Source organism: Mus pahari, chromosome 4 (assembly GCF_900095145.1).
Source record: "Mus pahari chromosome 4, PAHARI_EIJ_v1.1, whole genome shotgun sequence".
NCBI classification, from domain to species: Eukaryota; Metazoa; Chordata; class Mammalia; order Rodentia; family Muridae; genus Mus; species Mus pahari.
Genome location: NC_034593.1, coordinates 106,508,007 through 106,527,508, shown reverse-complemented (window position 1 = coordinate 106,527,508; position 19,502 = coordinate 106,508,007). Strand labels below are relative to the sequence as shown.

The following is a 19,502-nucleotide window of genomic DNA, read 5'->3' as shown; positions in this document are numbered from 1 at the left end:
CACACATGGTAAATGTATTATAGTTTAAGTCAAATTTAGTGAATTTAAATGATTTTCTTAATATATGACAAATGGTACCAATAAATGTTTTGACTGATGAACATATTTTATATCATGACTTGGGCTATGGTTATACAGCTACATATAATTGTCAAAACTCAACAGAATGTACATTTAAAATTGTAGAATATATTGAATATGAGTAATAACCCATTAAGGCTATTTTAAGCATAAAAGGCTATGACAGCATGTATTTCCGGTAGTATGAGATTGGGTATCTCAGATAGAGTTCTCCACTGGAAAAATAAAGATGAATTAGGTACTCAAAATATATGAGATGTACATTTGCCTTAAAGTCATGTGACAACCAAAAATATAGCAATTTTGTCTGTAGAAATAGGCAAAAAAATGTGTGTGCTAATTAATATTGGGGGCTACTTGGAGAACCCCTTCTCATTTTCAACAATAAACTGGACTTCCAAAATGTTACAAATCTGCTATGCGTGTATCTGAACTGGGATTACCAAATTAGCTAATTCAAAATATCCATAAATTCAGTAGATTTCAGGATACACCTAGGACAAAAAAAAAAAAAAGCAAGAGAAAATAAAAATAACTTAATAAACCCATAGATTGTTTATTTCTTTTATACAACTATAGTATTTCTGATATAGACATGCTTAATTAAAACAGTAAATATCATCACTGTTAATCCATAGATTTTTCTCATCTTACATTGACTACCTTCACAATGTCAAATTTGTTTTCAGAATATCTTCCTGCAGTTTCAAAAAGGTCCCAAGGGTTCAGATGGCATTTCCAGAACGGGAAACCCCTTGATCTTTATGCTACTTCAGGTAAGGCAGAGTCTTACATGTGGGAAGACGTGAATCAACCTCTGTGTTTCAAGTGGTTGAGCATTACTTTCTTTAGAAAAGAGTAGATGAAGTGATTTGGTGGCAGACGAAAGGTTAGCCAACCAAGACTATGAAGTTATTTTAAATTGGTCATCGTAGGGAGTGATAATAAGAGATGAACAAAACCCACAACGGAATGTGCATCATAAGGAGGCAAATGAACCAACCAGCTTATACCATTATACTGTCAACCATTTATCATGCCCAGTGACTCTGTTGCTCTAGGATCTGAGAGCTCCTCGGGTGTGAATAATTGGGTTAGAGGAAACAGAGGGATGTGTATCAGAAAAGGAGATGAGTGAGTAGAGTATTAAAATGCCCCTGCAATGAAGAAGTTAGATATGTCAATAGCATAGTGATATATTAGAGAGAAGGGAGGAGAGCCATGTCCTAAGGGCCCAGTGAATGACAGAATGTGCTCAGAAGGAATACTGGTGAGAATAAACCAAAACAGGACTGGAGATGTAGCTCTGGTGTAAGATGCTTGCTTGCATCAATGATAAAGACACTTGGTTCAAAGCCTGGTACCATACAGAGAAAAAAAGACTAGACCAATAGGAAACTATCCTCAGACAACACAATGATTGAATTAGATGAAAACATAAACTTTTAATAATTTAAAGTTCTTTATAAATCAAGAAACATTAATGTACTCTTTAAATTTTACAGAAAATTCAAAATTCTTTGATGCATTTGAGAAAAAGCTAGTTTTTAAAATATGCATCTCCTTTCTTGCCTCTCTTTTGGAAATCACAAACATTTAATGTTTATTTCATATGCATTAAATATAAAGAAACCATTTTAAAATTTATAGATATTCTACCTCATATATATTCTGGAAACTTGGCTTCAATTGTACTATTTGCATAATAATTACACTTGATCTCATTCATGAATCTACCCTATGCTCATTTCTTGAACTTACCATATCACTTCATCATAGGACTAGCTATAGTATCACTAATGAATTTAGTCATTCTTTTCATTGGGAAAATGGTACATTTATGCATTAGCAGTGCCTTTCTGTAAGTATCAGGGTTGTGTCCACTCAAAAAGTAAACAACTGTCTGAATTGTAATCATTCAGATAAAGTAGAATTGGATTTAAAAATACTGGAAAGGCTTGAAATAAAAGATCTTCACTAGGCTTTTCAGAAATGTCTCTCAAAACAATAACAATAACATAAACTGACCAATGAAAACATATACTATACAGAGGTTACAAAAAAACAACACCTCCCACTGCTTTTCCCAAAAGTAGTGCTCAGTGTGTAGGAAGTTGGAGAATGGGTCCTGAGAGACTGCTGCTGTGGGAAACATTCAAAAGCCAAAATTGCAATTGCATCACTCCACTAGTTTTCTAAACAATGAGAGGATGGCTGGAGAAATGGCTTTACCTGTTATGGCAGAAGACCTAGCAGGCTCATAACCATCTATAAATGCAGACCCATGAGCCCTTGTAGTGGACTAAGTAGATATGGCCCCATAGACTCACATGTTTGAATGCTTGACCCATAGGGAGAGGCACAATTAAGAGGAATTGTGTCACTGTGGGGGCAGGCATTGAGGTCTGTTATGCTCAAGATAAGCCTAGTGTGGTACACAGGTTCCTTCTGTAGAACTCTCAAGTGTTCCAGCACCATGTCTTTCTGCACACTTCCATGCTTCCTGCCAGGATGATAATTGAACAGAACCTGTGAAATTGTAAGCCAGCCTCAATAAAACATTTTCCTTTATAAGAGTTGCTTTGGTCATGGTGTCTCTTTGTGGCAATGGAAACCCTAAAATAGTCCTCTTCTGGTGTCTATGGACATTACACATCTCCACACAAGCACACAAATATGTGTAGGCAAAACCATCAATACACATAAAAAAATAAAAGCAAACAAATCTTTAACATAAATAAATAAATGAGCAGCCACATATTTCCATTCATTCTCCTGGACCCCTGGGATTCTTTCCTTTTTCTCCCCATACCTCATCCTACCTCCTTAATTCTCTCACACTTCCCTCTCTCACCCAGATCCCTCCCTCCCTCTGTCTCCCATAACTATTTTGTTCTCCCTTCTAAGTGGGATTCAGACATTCTTACTTGGGTCTTCAATCTTGTTTAACTTCTGTGGGTCTGTGGAATGTTTCAGGGGTATTTCGGCTAATATCACCTACAAAACTTTTGACCCAAAATTTGTCCTATATAAAAGATATACACAGACAAAAATGGAGCAGAGACAGAAATAGTGGCTGATTGGCCCAAACTGAGAATCATCCCATGGGCAGGCACTAATCCCTGATTATTAGTGATGTTCTGTTGTGCTTGCAGAAAGAAACGTAGCATTTCTATTCTCTGAGAGGCTCTACCTAGCAGTTAACTGAGACAGATGCCGATACCCACAGCCAAACATTAGATGGAGGTCAGGGACCCCTATGGTAGAATTAGGGGAAGGATTGAAGTCTCTGAAGGGAATGGCAACTCCACAGGAAGACCAACAGTGTCAACTAATCTGGACCAACCAAAGAGTGTACACAGGCTTACCCAAGGTACATGTGTAGCAGAGGGCAGTCTTTTCTGGCATCAGTGGGAGTGGATGCGCCTAACTCTTCAGAGACTTGATGTACCATGGTGGGGAGATACATGAGTGGGGCACTCCTTACAGAGGAGAAGGTGGGGGGTAAGGGGGAACTGTGGAAGGAGGGAGCAGGATGGGGAACAGCACTTAGGATGTATCTTAATTAATTAATAAAAGGGGAGAAATGTATCATTTCACATACTTAATTAGTTAGCACTCAAATGGAATAAAATATTTTCAGGATGTTGCTCAAAAAGAGAGTTTTTTTCCCACAGACATTATCATCACATTTCCTGGTCACCAATTTTCTAGTAATTTTCCTGTTAAGTCCTTTGACCATTCAAATGTAACAAGTGAAACTGTATAATTCATATCTGCTATTTTCCCCTTCCCAGACAAGTAAATAGCTAGAACTAATTCTTCTGTTCTATTCAGTCCTTTAACTGATAAAATGAGGTGTTCTAGTCAGTCCTATAACTGATTAAATGAGGTGATTAACTACTAGAGGACAGTGACAATTTGGTTCACTCAGACTACAACCTCGTATCCAACTGCCTGGCTGTGATCTCCAATAATGCCGACTAGAAATTAGCACTTTATTCTTGATTTTATCACAGTGAGATTTTGTTGACTGCTTTTCATCATGAATAAACTGGGATTTTCCCAGCTTTTCATAAACCGATCATGGGTTTTGCCCTCAGTGTGTAGAACTATCCAATGACTATGCAATCTGAGAACGATGTAATCCCTAGTAGATGGCCCAACTAGATGGCCAATAGGACTACCCATCTATAGAATCTGGGCAAGGTTCTCAAAAAGGGTCTTCATGCCTAAAACCTTGCATGTTTAAATTTCGCATGGTTTCCTATTCCACAAGTAGAATATACCAGTTTGGGGGGGGTGGGGGGGACGTGTTGGGGAAAAAAAGTGCTCTCTTCAGTGATTCGCTGGCACAATGTTATTTCTTGTGCTCTTATCTGCCTTGCTAGAAGAAGTCTAAGTTACAGAGGGAGAAATGTTTCTGCCAGGGAACCCAACAATGACTCCATTGAGTTGGGGGTTAAGATTTCTTCATGCTTCTCTTGAACCAGGAGGAAAAGAAAGAAGCTACTGTGTTGACTGCTGTGGGTGATACTGATGAAAATGCCAATAAACAGTTAATGGTTCTCTAGAGAGTAACAGTTGAGAAGACTAGGACACTGAAGTGGGAATATGTGCCATAGTAAACCATGGGCATATACAAAGAGGTTATGGCCAAAGGAGCCTTCTAGAGATAAAAATGAGGAGGATTGCGTCAAATGCTTCCAAACAATTCTCTTTGGGCGCAATCATTAATAACAGCAGTGCTATCAGTCTGAGGGTGAACAGAGTTGCAAAGCATGTCTTTGTCGAATCATTTTTTATGAGGCGGTGCTAGCTTCTATGCCCACTGGTGATCTGATCACCTTTTGTGATAGTTGCTATCATGTAACCAGAACCTCCTGGGATTCACTTCTTTCTATTCTTATGTATTTACTTATTTTGTTAGAGTTGAGACAAATGCCTCAGTTTTGATTTTACTGACTTTCACATTAGCAACCAAGAGGAAATTAGACTGTTCCACGATATAATTAAGGAATAAGAAAAATTATGTCTAGAAGACAAAGGTATCCTTGGGGCATATATTACTAATATACATTAAAGATAATTAAGGTCAGTTATGATGGGGAGTAATAGAAAATTACTACTCAAAGCTCATAAGACTGCTAATGGTCTAGCCCACTCTGGTGTGAAGACATGGGTCACACACAGAAGTAAAATGATACAACCAGCTGGGGCACTTGCTTAAGGCAAAGGGAAGACAGAGTAGAAAGTGACAGAGGTGTCACAGGGTAATTATGAGTTCTTAGTGACTATAGAGCAATGACAGAAGTATGGGATAAAGAATAAAGACCGAAGTATGGACTACACTTTTCATGAATATTTATTCATTTGTTTTGAATATATTATTATATGTGTCAAATGCAGATATCTTGCCTTTCTTTCCTCTCTTATTCTTTTATTATGTGATTCATTGAACTTTATTGCAGCATTTCAAAATCAGTGACTTTTATATCATATTGTATGCACCCATGGATTTTTGCTATGGATTATTTGAGTCTTCTAAAGAACCACCTGTTAAAGCCTTAGTTACTGATAGACCATGGTGTTCTATCTTTCTACGAGCAGAAGCACAGATTAAAGTATCTGAAACCTTGAAACAAAATATACCTTTCCTCCTTATAACCTGATTAATTCTGGTATTTTATCATGGCAGTTCAAAGCTGCCTAACACAGTCATCAAAGATAATAACCATCACTACTTTAGCCTGGTTGGTCCTTCTTCCCAGAGAAAGCCATTTGTGCATTTACAGTTGTATTTGGGATAGTTGTAGCATATGAGGGAGAATCATGACTGTATTATTATCTGTATGAGTGATAAGTTAAGCATGAGATAAGGATATATTTAAAGATGCCATGGAGGAGAACCCCTGATTTTCTTCCACACTCTCAGTTCTTTACTTTGACACAGAATAGCAATTTCTACTGCACGTCAATTCGGTTCAATTCTCTAGACACAATCAAGTGGATACTCCACAACTGGATGTAGTTGTGAAACCCAGAGGAGAGTCAAATCTCAGAGGGTATGGTCTCATACCCACAATACTTCCCCTGTCTGCGCAGATGCCCATTGCATGAAGTTCTTCGGCAGATAACTTAAAACATTTGCCAATTGGAAATTCCCCTAATGCTATTCTTGGTTTAGTCAGTTGGCTGGACTAGCTCACAGAAGTGAGAAAACAGATTATTTATTGTTGATATTTTATAAAAGGAATGACATAGAAATAGCTAGGTGGAAGAGGGTAAAGTCAAGGTATGTGAGAACACAGGTCATCAGGACCTCATTGCCAGCAGTGTTGTGCTCACTCTTCCTCTACAAGTTCATTAATTCAGAAACTCTCTGAATCCCACCCTTTAGGGTTTGTGTAACGCTTCATTATAGAGGTGTGGCCAACTAAATCATTATGCACTGGTAGTTAGGTGGATCTCTGGGCATTCTTCCCTCTCTAGAGATTGGGAGGCATGGTTCAAAGGTCCAGCCTTCTAATCTTTTATCTGGTTCCCCTGGCAATCACACTTCATACATGCAAAAATTACCTTAGAAACTCAAGGGCAGCTGAAAGGATTTTGTTATGTATGACAAAAGATATTCCTTTCACCCCTACCACTCACCACTTTCCTGGACAATTACAAGGACTTTTAATTTTCTAGACAGAAGCCTTGAAGACCAAATATGTTTTTATGCTTATATCACAATGTGAGGCTGACAAAGATGAGATTTTGGATGACTACTTATGCACATCAATTTGGCTGGGTCACAAGGTACCTAGCTATCTCCTCATACTGACCATACCCAAGCTGTTGATGGATTGAACAGAGTCATAGTACACCATGGAAAAGGGAAATCTTCCTGATTCTCTTTATGCTTGAGCATTGATGTTTTTAGTTAAGTTTCTGCCTTTAAGCCCAAACACTTATAACTGTTGCTGAGTCATAAGCTAGAAAACAGGACAATAATATTAATTTTAAAAAGTTTTAGTCATCATTAATATTTGTGTGTATATATATGTGTGTGGGTGGAGGGAGTTTGTGAAGGGTAGATAGGCATATTCATGTTCTACCACACACACATGTAGTTTAGAGGACAACTTTCTAAATTTCTCTGTTTACACCTTTACTGACTGATCCATCTCATTGTCCCCTTATCATTAAATATTTTGTGTTTCTAGCTTGTCAACTGAAGATATTGGGATATATGAACTTGTACAGTCTTAGGAGCCAATATCTTTTTAAAAGAAATCTCTTTACATAGATAGATGCCTAGATGGAAGATAGATGAGAGCTAGAAAGATACATACATAGATACATAGATTACACACTAATTCTATTTCTTTAACTCTTACAAAATACTTAAGATAATTAAATTAAGGCCTTCTTTACTGGAAGATAACAAGTGAAACCATATTTACAGGTTACCTGACTTTATAATTGAAAGTCCTAGATTCACTTAACTATTAGAACTAATAACCTAATAATTGAGGAACTAAAGATTAGAGGAAACAAAAAACATTTTAAAGGTCTTACTTCTAAATAATAACAGTGAATGAAAAATAAAAGTATGAATGCAATTCCACTTTCATTAATGTCACATGATTAAAATACCTAGGAATAAGCTCAGTAAAAAGACTGAATATTTATGGTGCAAGACATCAAAGGTTTTCAAAAGAAATTAAGTAACTAAAGAAATGGAACATATTCGCTGTTTGAGGAAGGGAAACAATATTAAGATGGCTTTTTCCTTCACAGTTCAAAAGACTCAAAGCAATCAACTTCAAAGCTTACCCATGTTCGTTTATTTGTTAGAAATTGGCAAGTAATTCCTACTCAGAGGAACTCACTATCATTCAAGCTATAAGACTCATACCCAGGGACCCTGAAATACATGATATCCCTGCTTTGAAACTGCATTCTTTCTAAAGTGTTAACTCAGTCTAGTATCAATGTAAGGGTCTAAAGTCTAAAGTCTTGTCTAGCTCAGAGATGAGTGAGAATCAAGGTCTGAGTCATTCGGACACAACGTCTTATTGGGTGCTGAACCTGGGAAATCCAATACTTCCTGCACTTCTAAAATACAGAGCATGACAGAGCCGCACGACCACTGCCATTTAAAACAGAGAAATCAGAAAGCAGAGAAGATTTCCACACAAGTAAACAACAGGGCCAGTGGTGTGACCCCCAGGCTTGACCAAAACCTTTGATGGGATGTGCCAGGTCTTGTTCCTGGGAAATCAGCGCTCAGCAGTCATTGGTTGCAGCCACAGCTGCTGTTCTCTTAAGCCAGAGTCATAGGCCATTGGTTTGACAAGTCTGAAATGATGAAATCAGGCCTCTTTACGTGGCCTTACTGGATATTGTCCTACTTAGAAGATACTGTTTTTTTGTTTTTGTTTTTGTTTTTGTTTTTTGGGTTTTTTTGTTTGTTTGTTTGGTTTTTTGCTTGTTTTGGTTTGGTTTCCAATATGCTAGTGGTTCTCTACCTGGGTGCTATGGTTCTCTGAGGCATCTCTGGCAATTCGATACAATTACCTTACAGCTTACTTAGGTACATACACTGTGAGTCTGCATCTATCCTACTAGAGTTGTACTTATGGTGAATACAAAGTGAGGCCCCAGAATTGACTACGAGCATCTTCAGAAAGATGGTAGCTGGGGTAATGATGTTTCCCTTTTGAGTAAGCCGCCCCTCAAAAATCTTAAACTTGAGACTTATGCATGAAAAACCTCCCGCAGTGGCCTTGGAAAGTCATCTCGGTCGTGGCATTTGCTCAGGGCACTAGATGTTTCCTTCTGTCCAGATTGGTGATGGATTTTCCCAGCATCTCAGTGAAAAGAAGCTGGCTTTCCCTTGAGATGCTGGATCCATGGGATTATCACCGAATTTGTCCTCATTCTTTATATTTTCTCTGGAAGTATTTCTTGGCTTTTGTTGTTGTTTTGTTTTGTTTTTGTTTGTGTCTTTGTTTAATAGAAGAGCTAAAGTGCTCTTACAATTTTGAGTTCTGCTTTCCTTTTGTGTAACTGTTCTAGGTCATCTTTCTTCCTACACTCAAGGATAAAACCACCAGGCCCCATTGATGCTTTCCTTAGCAGTTACCTTTGCCAAACATTCCATTTCATGTCTCATGGGATTTTACAAAGCACCGAGCTCTGAACACGATTTAGCCATGTTTTTGGTATTTAATAGTAAGCTTTCTTCTGCTTTCTAACAGCATCTTCTCATTTCTCGCTGAGACCCTGCACCAAGACCGTTGTACTGGCTAATTTTGTGTCAACTTGACACAGCTGGAGTTATCACAGAGAAAGGAGCTTTAGTTGAGGAAATGCCTACATGAGATCCAGCTGTAAGGTATTTTCTCAATTAGTGATCAAGAGAGGAGGTCCCCTTGTGGGTGGTGCCATCTCTGGGCTGGTAGTCTTGGGTTCTATAAGAGAGCAGGCTGAGCAAGCCAGGGGAAGCAAGCCAGTAAAGAATATCCCTCCAATGGCTTCTGTATCAGCTCCTGATTTTTGACCTGCTTGAGTTCCAGTCCTGCATCCTTTGGTGATCAACAGCAGTATGGAAATGTAAGCCGAATAAATCCTTTCCTCCCCAACTTGCTTCTTGGTCATGATGTTTGTGCAGGAATAGAAACCCTGACTAAGACAAATTGGTACCAGCAGAGTGGGGTATTCCTGTGACAACCTGACCATGTTTTGGGGAGGACTGTGGAAGGACTTTGGAACTTTGGTCCAGAAGATCCATTCGGTGTTAAGAGCTCTTTGGAATGTTGTATACAGGAGCTTGGAAGATAATGTTGAGAACAGTGCAGAAGATGGANGCCTGGCTTGTGTAATTTCAGAGGGAAAATTAAAGACTCTTTTCAGGGCCATTGCTATTTTGGATTGTGAAGATTCTGTGGTTCTGGTTAGCTGGGGCTGAAGAATCAGCTGTGATTAACAAGATACCAGAACCACTAAAGAGAAGTCTTTTCCTTACTGGGACTATTGATGCTGGTTAGCTGGAGCTAAGGAATTAGCAGTGATTAAGAAGAGACCAGCATCATTGAGGTGACATCTTCTGGGAAGTGTTTTCTGAGAACACAGCGGTTGTGTTCCAGAGATAGCCAAGGTTGTACCTTGGGCTGTGGCTGGACTTGGTAATGTGTAAGAGTTACCCAGGTGGTACTGGTTTTGAAGGCATGAAGGGGTCATGCAGAGCAGCTGAGGCCATGGAAGCACTGTGAGAGGCCATGGAAGGCCATTGGTGATGGTGCAACCTCAGTTGCAATTGATGGCCCAGGACTGAAGGGGTCACAGCAGCGTTTTGGAGATGCCAGTACCATGAGATAACCACCAAGAACAGCAGCAGCAGTAAAGTACACTGCTTGTGGACGTTGTACATCGTGGTGCGCACTAGGCTCCGCACCACGATGTACAACGTCCACAAGCAGCAAGGGGTCAATTGTACTGGCTAATTTTGTGTCAACTTGACACAGCTGGAGTTATCACAGAGAAAGGAGCTTTAGTTGAGGAAATGCCTACATGAGATCCAGCTGTAAGGTATTTTCTCAATTAGTGATCAAAGTGGGAGGGCCCCTTATGGGTGGTGCCATCTCTGGGCTGGTAGTCTTGGGTTCTATAAGAGAGCCGGCTGAGCAAGCCAGGGGAAGCAAGCCAGTAAAGAACATTCCTCCAATGGCTTCTGCATCAGCTCCTGCTTTCTAACCTGCTTGAGTTCCATTCCTGCATCCTTTGGTGATCAACAGCAGTATGGAAATGTAAGCCGAATAAATCCATTCCTCCCCAACTTGCTTCTTGGTCATAATGTTTGTGCAGGAATAGAAACCCTGACTAAGACAACCGTGTTCACTGTATGTACCTCCTTCTCTCCTGACCCCTCCCAGCCTAATCATTTGGAACTGTTAATTCACAGCAATCATCTTTCTTAAATTAGACATCATGTCTCTTTCAGCGTCTGCCTCTTATCCAATTTCAAAGCAATTTCACGTGTTTTATCCATTTCTTACAGCAGCAACCAACCTTATGAGTAATAATTTTCAGGTTATTATGACAAAAATATCATGGACTGTGTGGTTAATAAACAACAGAAGTTTACTTTTCATAGTTCTAGAGTCCAAATCAATGTGCGGGCAGACTGAGTATCTAACAAAGGCCAACTTGTTAATTAGTGAACTTTCATGAGAGGGCTATTTTTGGAAATACAAACAGACATATTTATGTCTCTGCATAACATCAAAGTTTATTAAATAACAATAAATTCATGAGCTGTAGTATTTTTTATGCCTTTAATTCATCAATTACTTTTAATTTACTATGGTAAATATGACCATTGGTAGTCACAGGTTCATTTTTTCTAATCTTAATTACTAATATTAACTCTCAGATTGCATGTTACATTTCAGGAGAGGCATATACACATGTGTACACACATGTGCACACACATGCACACACATGTACACACATGCATATGTATTATACAATCATTATGTGAAATGATTAAATAAGTTTCTGTGTTCCAAGAGGGCTATCCTCAGGCATAGAGCTGATATAATGGCATGCAGAGTCATGGGAGTTGAGCCTTGAAAATGTCATGCCAGATGACAGAATTCAGTCACAAAAGGCCTACAAATTACTCAAGTATATATGGTGAAATATGCACAATGGGTAAATTTAGAGATTTAAAAATTAGATTATCAGTTCTAAGAGCTGCACCTGGAAGTATGTAGGAATGAATATTAATGTAGGCAGAGCCTCCCTTTGGGTTGTGATGGAAATGTTCTGTAATTTATATTGTGGATGGCTGAACAAACCATGATTGTAAACTACGGAGTTGAGTAAACAGGCAAATCAAATGCTGTGTAAATTAAACTCCAATAAAGATATTTTAGAAAAGAAGACGGAACTATCATTAGCCTCAGTTTTATGATATGCTTCTTCTCTATCTAAGAACATCTTCCTTCAAGGCTAACAACAGAATATAAAGCAATACTTTGATGACCAGGATATTTTACAGAAGTCATTTTTGCCAACTTTAAGTGAAGAAAATATCTTTAAGGGAACTGCAGAGAAGTTTGATTCTGAATAAAATTCTGAGGTAGCAAAGTTCTGATGAATGTCTTTGTCCTTGCAAAGACAACGCAACAAGATGAAGAGGCCAGAAAACAACTGAAATTTGTTTTTATTTACAAATAAATCAACACTTTAAAAACAAACTTGACAACAGCAAGCTGTTATAAAATCATTCCATTCATAGAATGGGGTAACATTTATTGAACAATGATCAACTGTCTCTAGAAGTCAACCTCCCTCCGAGTTTTCTGTGGTGTTAAATAATATGTTGGCTTCAAGTTCTGACTGATGATCAGCCTGAATCCCCGTATTTGATAGCAGGGTTAAGATGGATGTAGGCTACTTTGATCATAGAATTACAAGTGTACTCCGTGCTCGTTGAAGTTTCCTAAGTTAAAGATGTTTAAAATGATGCATATTTATTCTTTCACAGTGTTTTTATTTGTTGCAAAAATGACAATATTTCTCATACAATTTCCAGCATACTACAATACTAAGGAAAACCTTTTGACAACACACATTTTGGGCAGAAGCTGCATTGCTTGGGACTCTTAAATGCAATTACAGGGCAAATGTGGCAGCCTGATACTAGTACTTAAGTCAATAACGCTAGCAGTAAAAGCAATAAAACAATTAAGATTTAGATAGATACTCAGTCCATGCGTATTAGTTACTTTGATCTTCATAACCTTTGAAGTATCTATTATTAACTATCCCAACTTTGCTGATGAGAAAATTGAAGTTAATAACTTGAAATACATGCCTGAGTTCTCAAAACCAGTAAGAAATTTCACGTAAAGAACTGTGTACTTTCAGATAATTGGGTAATAATCACAGCTTTGAGGTCATAGCCCCTGTATTAGCTTGTCTTTGCCTCGTGTTAAGCACCTAGAATTAACTGCTGAAAGGTTACTACTGTCATTTGTGCTATTAAAAACAGTCTTGACTCACTGCATACTGAACACACAGAGAGGCTGTACTTTATAGCTCTCTTTCTATTTAATAGTGCCATGTGATCTGTCTTGGCCAATGATTTGTGACCCAACTAATAATAATAATGGCACTATAGTAATGATGATGGGTTGCTTCCGAGCCAGAAAGGATAGATGGAAATGGAAGCACATGTTCTGGTGTTATGAGGGATACGGTGACTACATCACTCTTACTTTCCTTGGTCTATCATGGGCCCATGTGCTTCATCCACATGAAGCCATGTATGCACATGATTTAGCCTAGAGCTATGCTTGGTACAAACTGCATCTTCTTAGAACCCTGCAAGGAATGGGAACACTGTTCACTAAGTCAGTCCACATTTTGTTCATTGTAATATCTAGGCTGTGGACATTTCTAGGCTGGTTTCTTGCCTGTGAGCCCATGGTGACTCCCTAAGCTGTAACATGTGCTTCTTGATCATATGATATGCTTTATATTGAGCATGATTAAGACATCATATGTATGTATCCATTCATGGTGATGCCGGCAGAAATATTAATGACAGGAGAAGCACATTCATATCTGGAATGTGTGCACTTTGAGTGAGCATGAATCTCTACCCCATCCTCAAGAACAGAAGTTCAAGGTAATCAGTCTGCTGCCAGTCGGGGATGCTGGCTATGTCCCATATACCAGGCAAGCTGCTCTGTGGAGGGGGTCATTATTGGTCTGTGTTGTAGGCAGATGAGACATGCAACAGTAGAACCTAGCAGGTCAATATTGTGAAGAAATTCCTAAATCACTGACCTGCACATGAACTCTATCTTGGGAGAGATATCCTGGAGTACATGGCTCTGTCTACCTTATCTTTGAGTCACCTTTACAAGGTGGGATGTTTTACGTGCCAAAAAATTAGCTTAGGTTGTGAACCTTCTGAAAAGCCCATTTCCAGGCTTCCTTTGGGTCTCTTCACCAGTGTGGCTTCCCATTCCTTGACAACTCAACCCAATCATTTGCAAGTAGCCATGAATTGATACAGATTTAATTTTCTAGGCTTTTCTCTCTCAAGGCAGCGTATACAACCAAATGGCATACTAGAAGAGCAGTTCTCAGCTTGGGTGTAGTGAACCCGTCGGAGGCCAAATGACCATTTCACAAAGTCTGTCTAAGACCACCAGAAATATCAGATATTTAGAACACAGTTCATCACAATAGCAAAACTATAGTTATGAAATAGCAACATGAATAAATTTACAGCTGGGGCTCACAACAACACGAGGAACTATATAACTATATATTAAAGGGTTGCAGCATTAGGAGGGTTAAGAACTGCTGGACTAGAAGTTTTGCTTCCAAGGAGGCAAATTGCTATTCAACTATTATGAGGAATAGCAATCATTTGAATATTCAGGGAAATAAAATGACAGGACAGAACCAGTACCTTCATTATGGTACCGATACTCAAAAGTTTTGGACCTTGTTAATTTAAAGGCTTTAGTACCAAATAAGAATTCTTCCATTAAAGTCTCCTGCAACAGCCCCTTTCAATGGGGAGCAGAGATTTCAGGAGTCTAATGGAGCGGATAGCAGATACTGAGTGATGCACATACTGGACAGGCTTCACAGAGGCTTTCCCCCTTTCAGCTAGCAACTCTTGTCCTGGGTATCTGAGGCACAGTGGACTTGTATTTTACATTAAGGTGGGGGTTGAGTATCAGATTTGCCTGTTGGATACTGAAAGGAGTGAATTACAGTAGAATTTTCCTATTTTTCTCTTATCGTCCTCCCGTTTTCCCTCCTCTTCATCTTTGATGACAAGGATCAGGATGGTTTCCTCTGCCTTGTGAAATTTCATGATAGCTGATGACTTGAGTCAAGCACGGGGTATAAAGGAATAGAACAATTGGGGCCATTTTAAATAACAGTTGTAGGGATGGTCTTTAAAAAAAAAGCATAATGCTGATATCAGGGACAAACCAGGGACCTCCTTGTCCATAGCAACACGGGAGGGGAGGGTGGTTCAGCTGCTCAAAACCAGACAACACTCCCCAATGTCACTCCCCAATGTGGTTACATTAATGCACAGGGCATCTTTTAGGCTCTGATCTGAGCTGTGTATCTGCAATTTGTTCTATTCATCTTTCAGAGTCCTTTTTTTTTAAATTTTTATGTTGTCTGGGTAAGTCTGTGAGTCACAGTATCATTAAGAGTTTCCTGGTTCAAAGTCTGCAAATTAGAAACTTCCAACGTCTCTCCATGGCAACAGTAAGATTAGAGAGGAAAACATAAATTGTTTTAATAACTTGCATCCTTTGTAGGGCTCAGCAAAGAGTCATTTTGAATATGTCTCGTAATGTGCTTTACTAATATAGTTCATGGTTCTCAACCTAAAAAGCCATTATGGTTTGTTTACTAAGGAATATAAAACACAATCTGTAATGATAAAAACCAAAGGAAAAACTGGGACCAGACTGTCATTTCACAAGTCTTACTAAAATTGATGGGACTATAGATAATTCTTGGAAGACTGGCAGAACATAGTATTTTGGGGACAGAAACCATAAGGCAAAGGAACATTTTGTATATTTAAGTAGCCAGTGACCAGGCTGGATGCAATGTGGGTCATATCCTTAAATACACTGGAGACCCTTAAATAGTTAAAAGGGAATATATTGGGGAACAGTCTTAACCAGAAATAAAAATATTTAAATTGGGAATCTTTTTATCTGTTTCCCCTCCCCGTTTTCTTTTTTCAACCTATGTTATAATCAGCTGGCCTCAAAGTGGAAGTCCTCTTGCCTCAGCCTACCCTGTGCTGAAATTACAGTCAAGCATTCCCATATTTGGCTCTTACAGGAATCTTCATTTAGAAATTTAGAGAGAGAGAGAGAGAGAGAGAGAGAGAGAGAGAGAGAGAGAGAGAGAGAGAGAGAGAGGGAGGGAGGGAGGGAACAAATAATAAAAAATGGAAGCTAGTTCTAACATATATCAATTAGTAGTCAGTTTTTCATTAATTTTGAATCTATAAAAAACAAGCAATGAACAACTAAATAGTTCCAGCTTTGCACTGGCTGTATGAAAAGGCATGCAAGATTGTTTCTTTCTCCTTGCAATACCCAGGGCTGCTGGCAGGCCTTGGAGCTTGGAAACATTCTTGCACATTAGCTTCAGGAAGAGTTCCAGGAGAAAGCTATGTTAGAAAGTAGCTGAAAATAATTGTTCAGCCTCAGCGTCCTTAACTCGACAGTAAAAGGACTGACCACAAGATCAATCAATGGGGAAAAAAATAAACAAACAAAATCAATCGAAAACCAGGAGGTTCAGATGTCTTTAATTTTTGCATTATTCTCAGTAAAGACAGGCTTGGGAAGGGGGAAAAAGTCACAACCCGGGGAAAAAGGCACTTTTCAGTTCAGGAAATCAAGCTGGGTCAGTTGGTTGTGTATATAGATCCTGCCACTTCACGCACAAACCTGGTAGCCTGTTGGCTGTGTCAGGGCGAGAACACCACCTCCTGTCCTCTGGGTCTCCAAGGCCCACCCTGGCGGGGTTCCTAGAGTCAGAATTTGAAAGCCTGGCTGTTGATCTGAACCAGGTTGGGGCTAGGCAGGCCCCACCGCTCTCCCGCCCCGGCTCAGCTCCGCTGGCTCCCGCAGTTCCGCGTCTGCGCACGGCCGAGGGGCAGGAGTTGGGCTGGCCAGGGAGGCGCAGGGCTCCTCGGGAGCCAATGGGCGCGCGCGGGGGAGCCGGGCTGGCGGAGGCGGCCGGCTGGGCGCGCACTGCCGGGATGGACGGCGAGCGCCTGGCGTCGGGCTCCTTGGAGCTGGCGGTCGGGGAGAGCCCGCGGGGCGGCGCCCCGATCCCGAGTGGCAGCTGTTCCTGCAGCCTGCTGCAGGCCGATGTGCTGGATCTGGACGAGGACGAGGACGATCTGGAGGTGTTCAGTAAGGTGAGGGCAGGGGACGTGGCCATGGCCGTGGCGGGGACTGCCTGTCCAGGGAAAGTTCCAGGGTGACTCAACTCTCCGATGGATCTGGAGCTGGGCATAGTACCTCCAAGGCTGAACTAGTCGTTCCTTCCTCTTCACTTTTATCTTACCAGTGGCAGGGCCAAAGCTCATGGGGTCTGAAAAGTTGTGATTTTTTTTCCCTCTCTCTTCGTCTTTCCCTTTTTCCTTGCTTGACGGGCGGGTGGCCTGAAACTGCTCCTTCCCCTCCAGGCTTCTTGGCAATCCTAAAGTCCAGGAGAGCAATTGTGATAGCCTTAGTGCTGGGAGGTGGTTTTTGATTTACTGTTGTTATGTGTAAATGGGAGAGTTGAGTCACATTCTAAGAGAGTCTGGAAACCTGTGACCATTGGATGTAGAAATCCTTTCAGGATTGAGAAAGCCCAGCCTCCAACACAGGCAGAGCTGAAGACTTTAAGTTGGGCAGTTATTCTGGTCCAACCCTCAGCTCCAGTCTGCATATTTCCTTACCATTTGCCTTGGAAATCTACCCTCAAAGGCGCTCCCTGGCTAGTGATATAATTAGACAGAAATGGACATACAGGCATTAGTGGTAGACTTGGTGCAAACTTGCCCTTCCTGAAAGTTGGAAACAACAACAACAAAATACCTTTCTTGTGGCACAGTCCCAGTGTCATAGCAGTTTTTCCAAAGTGCTCAGTGGGAACTTTGTATCAATGACAACATGTACAGTAGTGACATGTTTCCTTGAGATGTTACATCAGCCCACCAACTTAAAACTGTTAAACAGAAGTTAGCAAGTAACCAACACACTTGGACTCCAGTGCCAAGCTCACAAACATCATTTTGCACACCCTAGGGCATGTGAGGTGGTGCACCCAGTTGCATTCTAAGTAGATGCTCTATCAGTTATGTGTGCTTGGTCTTTCTTTTTATTTGAATTATAAAACTGGGATTATTTCACGTTTAGTTTCGATACTATAACATTTTAATATCTATCTGTGTGTTTATGCACTCACGTGTGTGTGTGCACACGCACGTTCCTTTGTGCACAGTTGGAGATCAGAGCTCAGCCACCATGTGGGGGGCTAGGGGATGAAACCCAGGTCAACGGGCCCCATAGCAAGCACCTTACTGGGCCATCCAGAGTCCCAATACTGTTTTTGTTTTTTTTTTTTTTTCTTCATTATACACACACTTTATGTTCAGATCAGTGTGAAATGTATAAACTTGGGAATGGAGTGTTGAGACTGGAAGTTGTCTATCAAAATAGTCTGGAATTGCGGTCAACTCTCCAGATAGCCTCCTTTTTTCTAGGCTTTGTATCCCAGAACTCCCTTGGAAAATCCCCATCTTAATGAAGCCCTGTGGTCAGAGATGCTTCTGAGGTGGCAGAGCTATTTATTTGCTTGGGTCCATGGGAATGTTTGGGATTGCTGAAGTTATAGATGTTCTCTGTGAGAAGGAAATGATGGTTTGAAGCCATAAGCCGTTTGAAAAGCACATTCTTCCGACATTGCCTAGAGCAGCATCAGAATAGGGGAAATCTCCTCAGGAAGCCAGCCGTTTGCCGAGCTTTCTTTTTAAAAGTTATTATTGGAAGGCGTACACTCCAGACAGCTGTAGTGGTGGTTTTGTATTCTTCTAAAGAAAAAAAAAAAAAAGGGTTTCCAGACCTTATATGTTTGGGACATGCACAAATGCTCCCAGCCTTCTCGCTGCTGCTTAGCTTCTTGGGTTTGCTGCCTAGAGAACGTTAAGAACTCTGCCCTTAGAAGTTGAAAAGTATGGGTGTAATACTGGTTAAAGTCTACAGAGAATACCATGCTGGAAACCTATTCAGTTACTCCCAGGCTCATTCCAAGTTGTTAAAACTTTCAACCATTAACCACAATTAGACAAGCAAAATCATGAAGGATTCCATTGGACCAATTCTTTCCATATTCCTCCTCTCCGGAGCTCTTCTTCCATCCAGGATGGGATCTGCCCAGGAGTTAGAAAACCAACTCTCACTGCCCCATAGTGCTTTAAGATTGGTGACATTTACATTGATAAGTCACATTTTCTCCGTAGACTATTTGTGAAGCCATACCCATGTCCCTTTCAGATCACCCTAAAGAGTAGACACTTTGACTGATGAAAATATTTTCCTTCCATGGTAGGTATATTCTACACACATGGCAAATGCATGTTCTTCTGTAAGAGGCTCTAAGTATTCTTGGGAGAAACATGGAATATATGTTTCTTGCTGTCATACTCTTAAAGCCTAGATGCCATGCCTAGATGCCACAATAGACAGACACTAAGCAGCATTATACCCCAGGGAGAATGGAAAGCAAAGCAAACTGGGCTGAGTTTTCGAAAATTCACCGGGAAGAAATTGATATCAAGTCTAAAAAAAAAAAAAAAA

General features: G+C 40.1%; 1 protein-coding gene across 1 annotated transcript in view; it reads left to right on the top strand.

The window, feature by feature from the left end:
* Positions 1 to 16,888: 16,888 nt before the first annotated feature.
* The window catches only part of Snx7 (sorting nexin 7), a 90,741-nt gene continuing 88,127 nt past the window's right edge, over positions 16,889 to 19,502 (top strand). Inside the window, exon 1 of the mRNA XM_021196435.1 lies at positions 16,889 to 17,074. Coding sequence (XP_021052094.1) covers positions 16,913 to 17,074 — 162 coding nt within the window. The 5' untranslated portion in view covers positions 16,889 to 16,912. The remainder of the gene's footprint in view (positions 17,075 to 19,502) is intronic.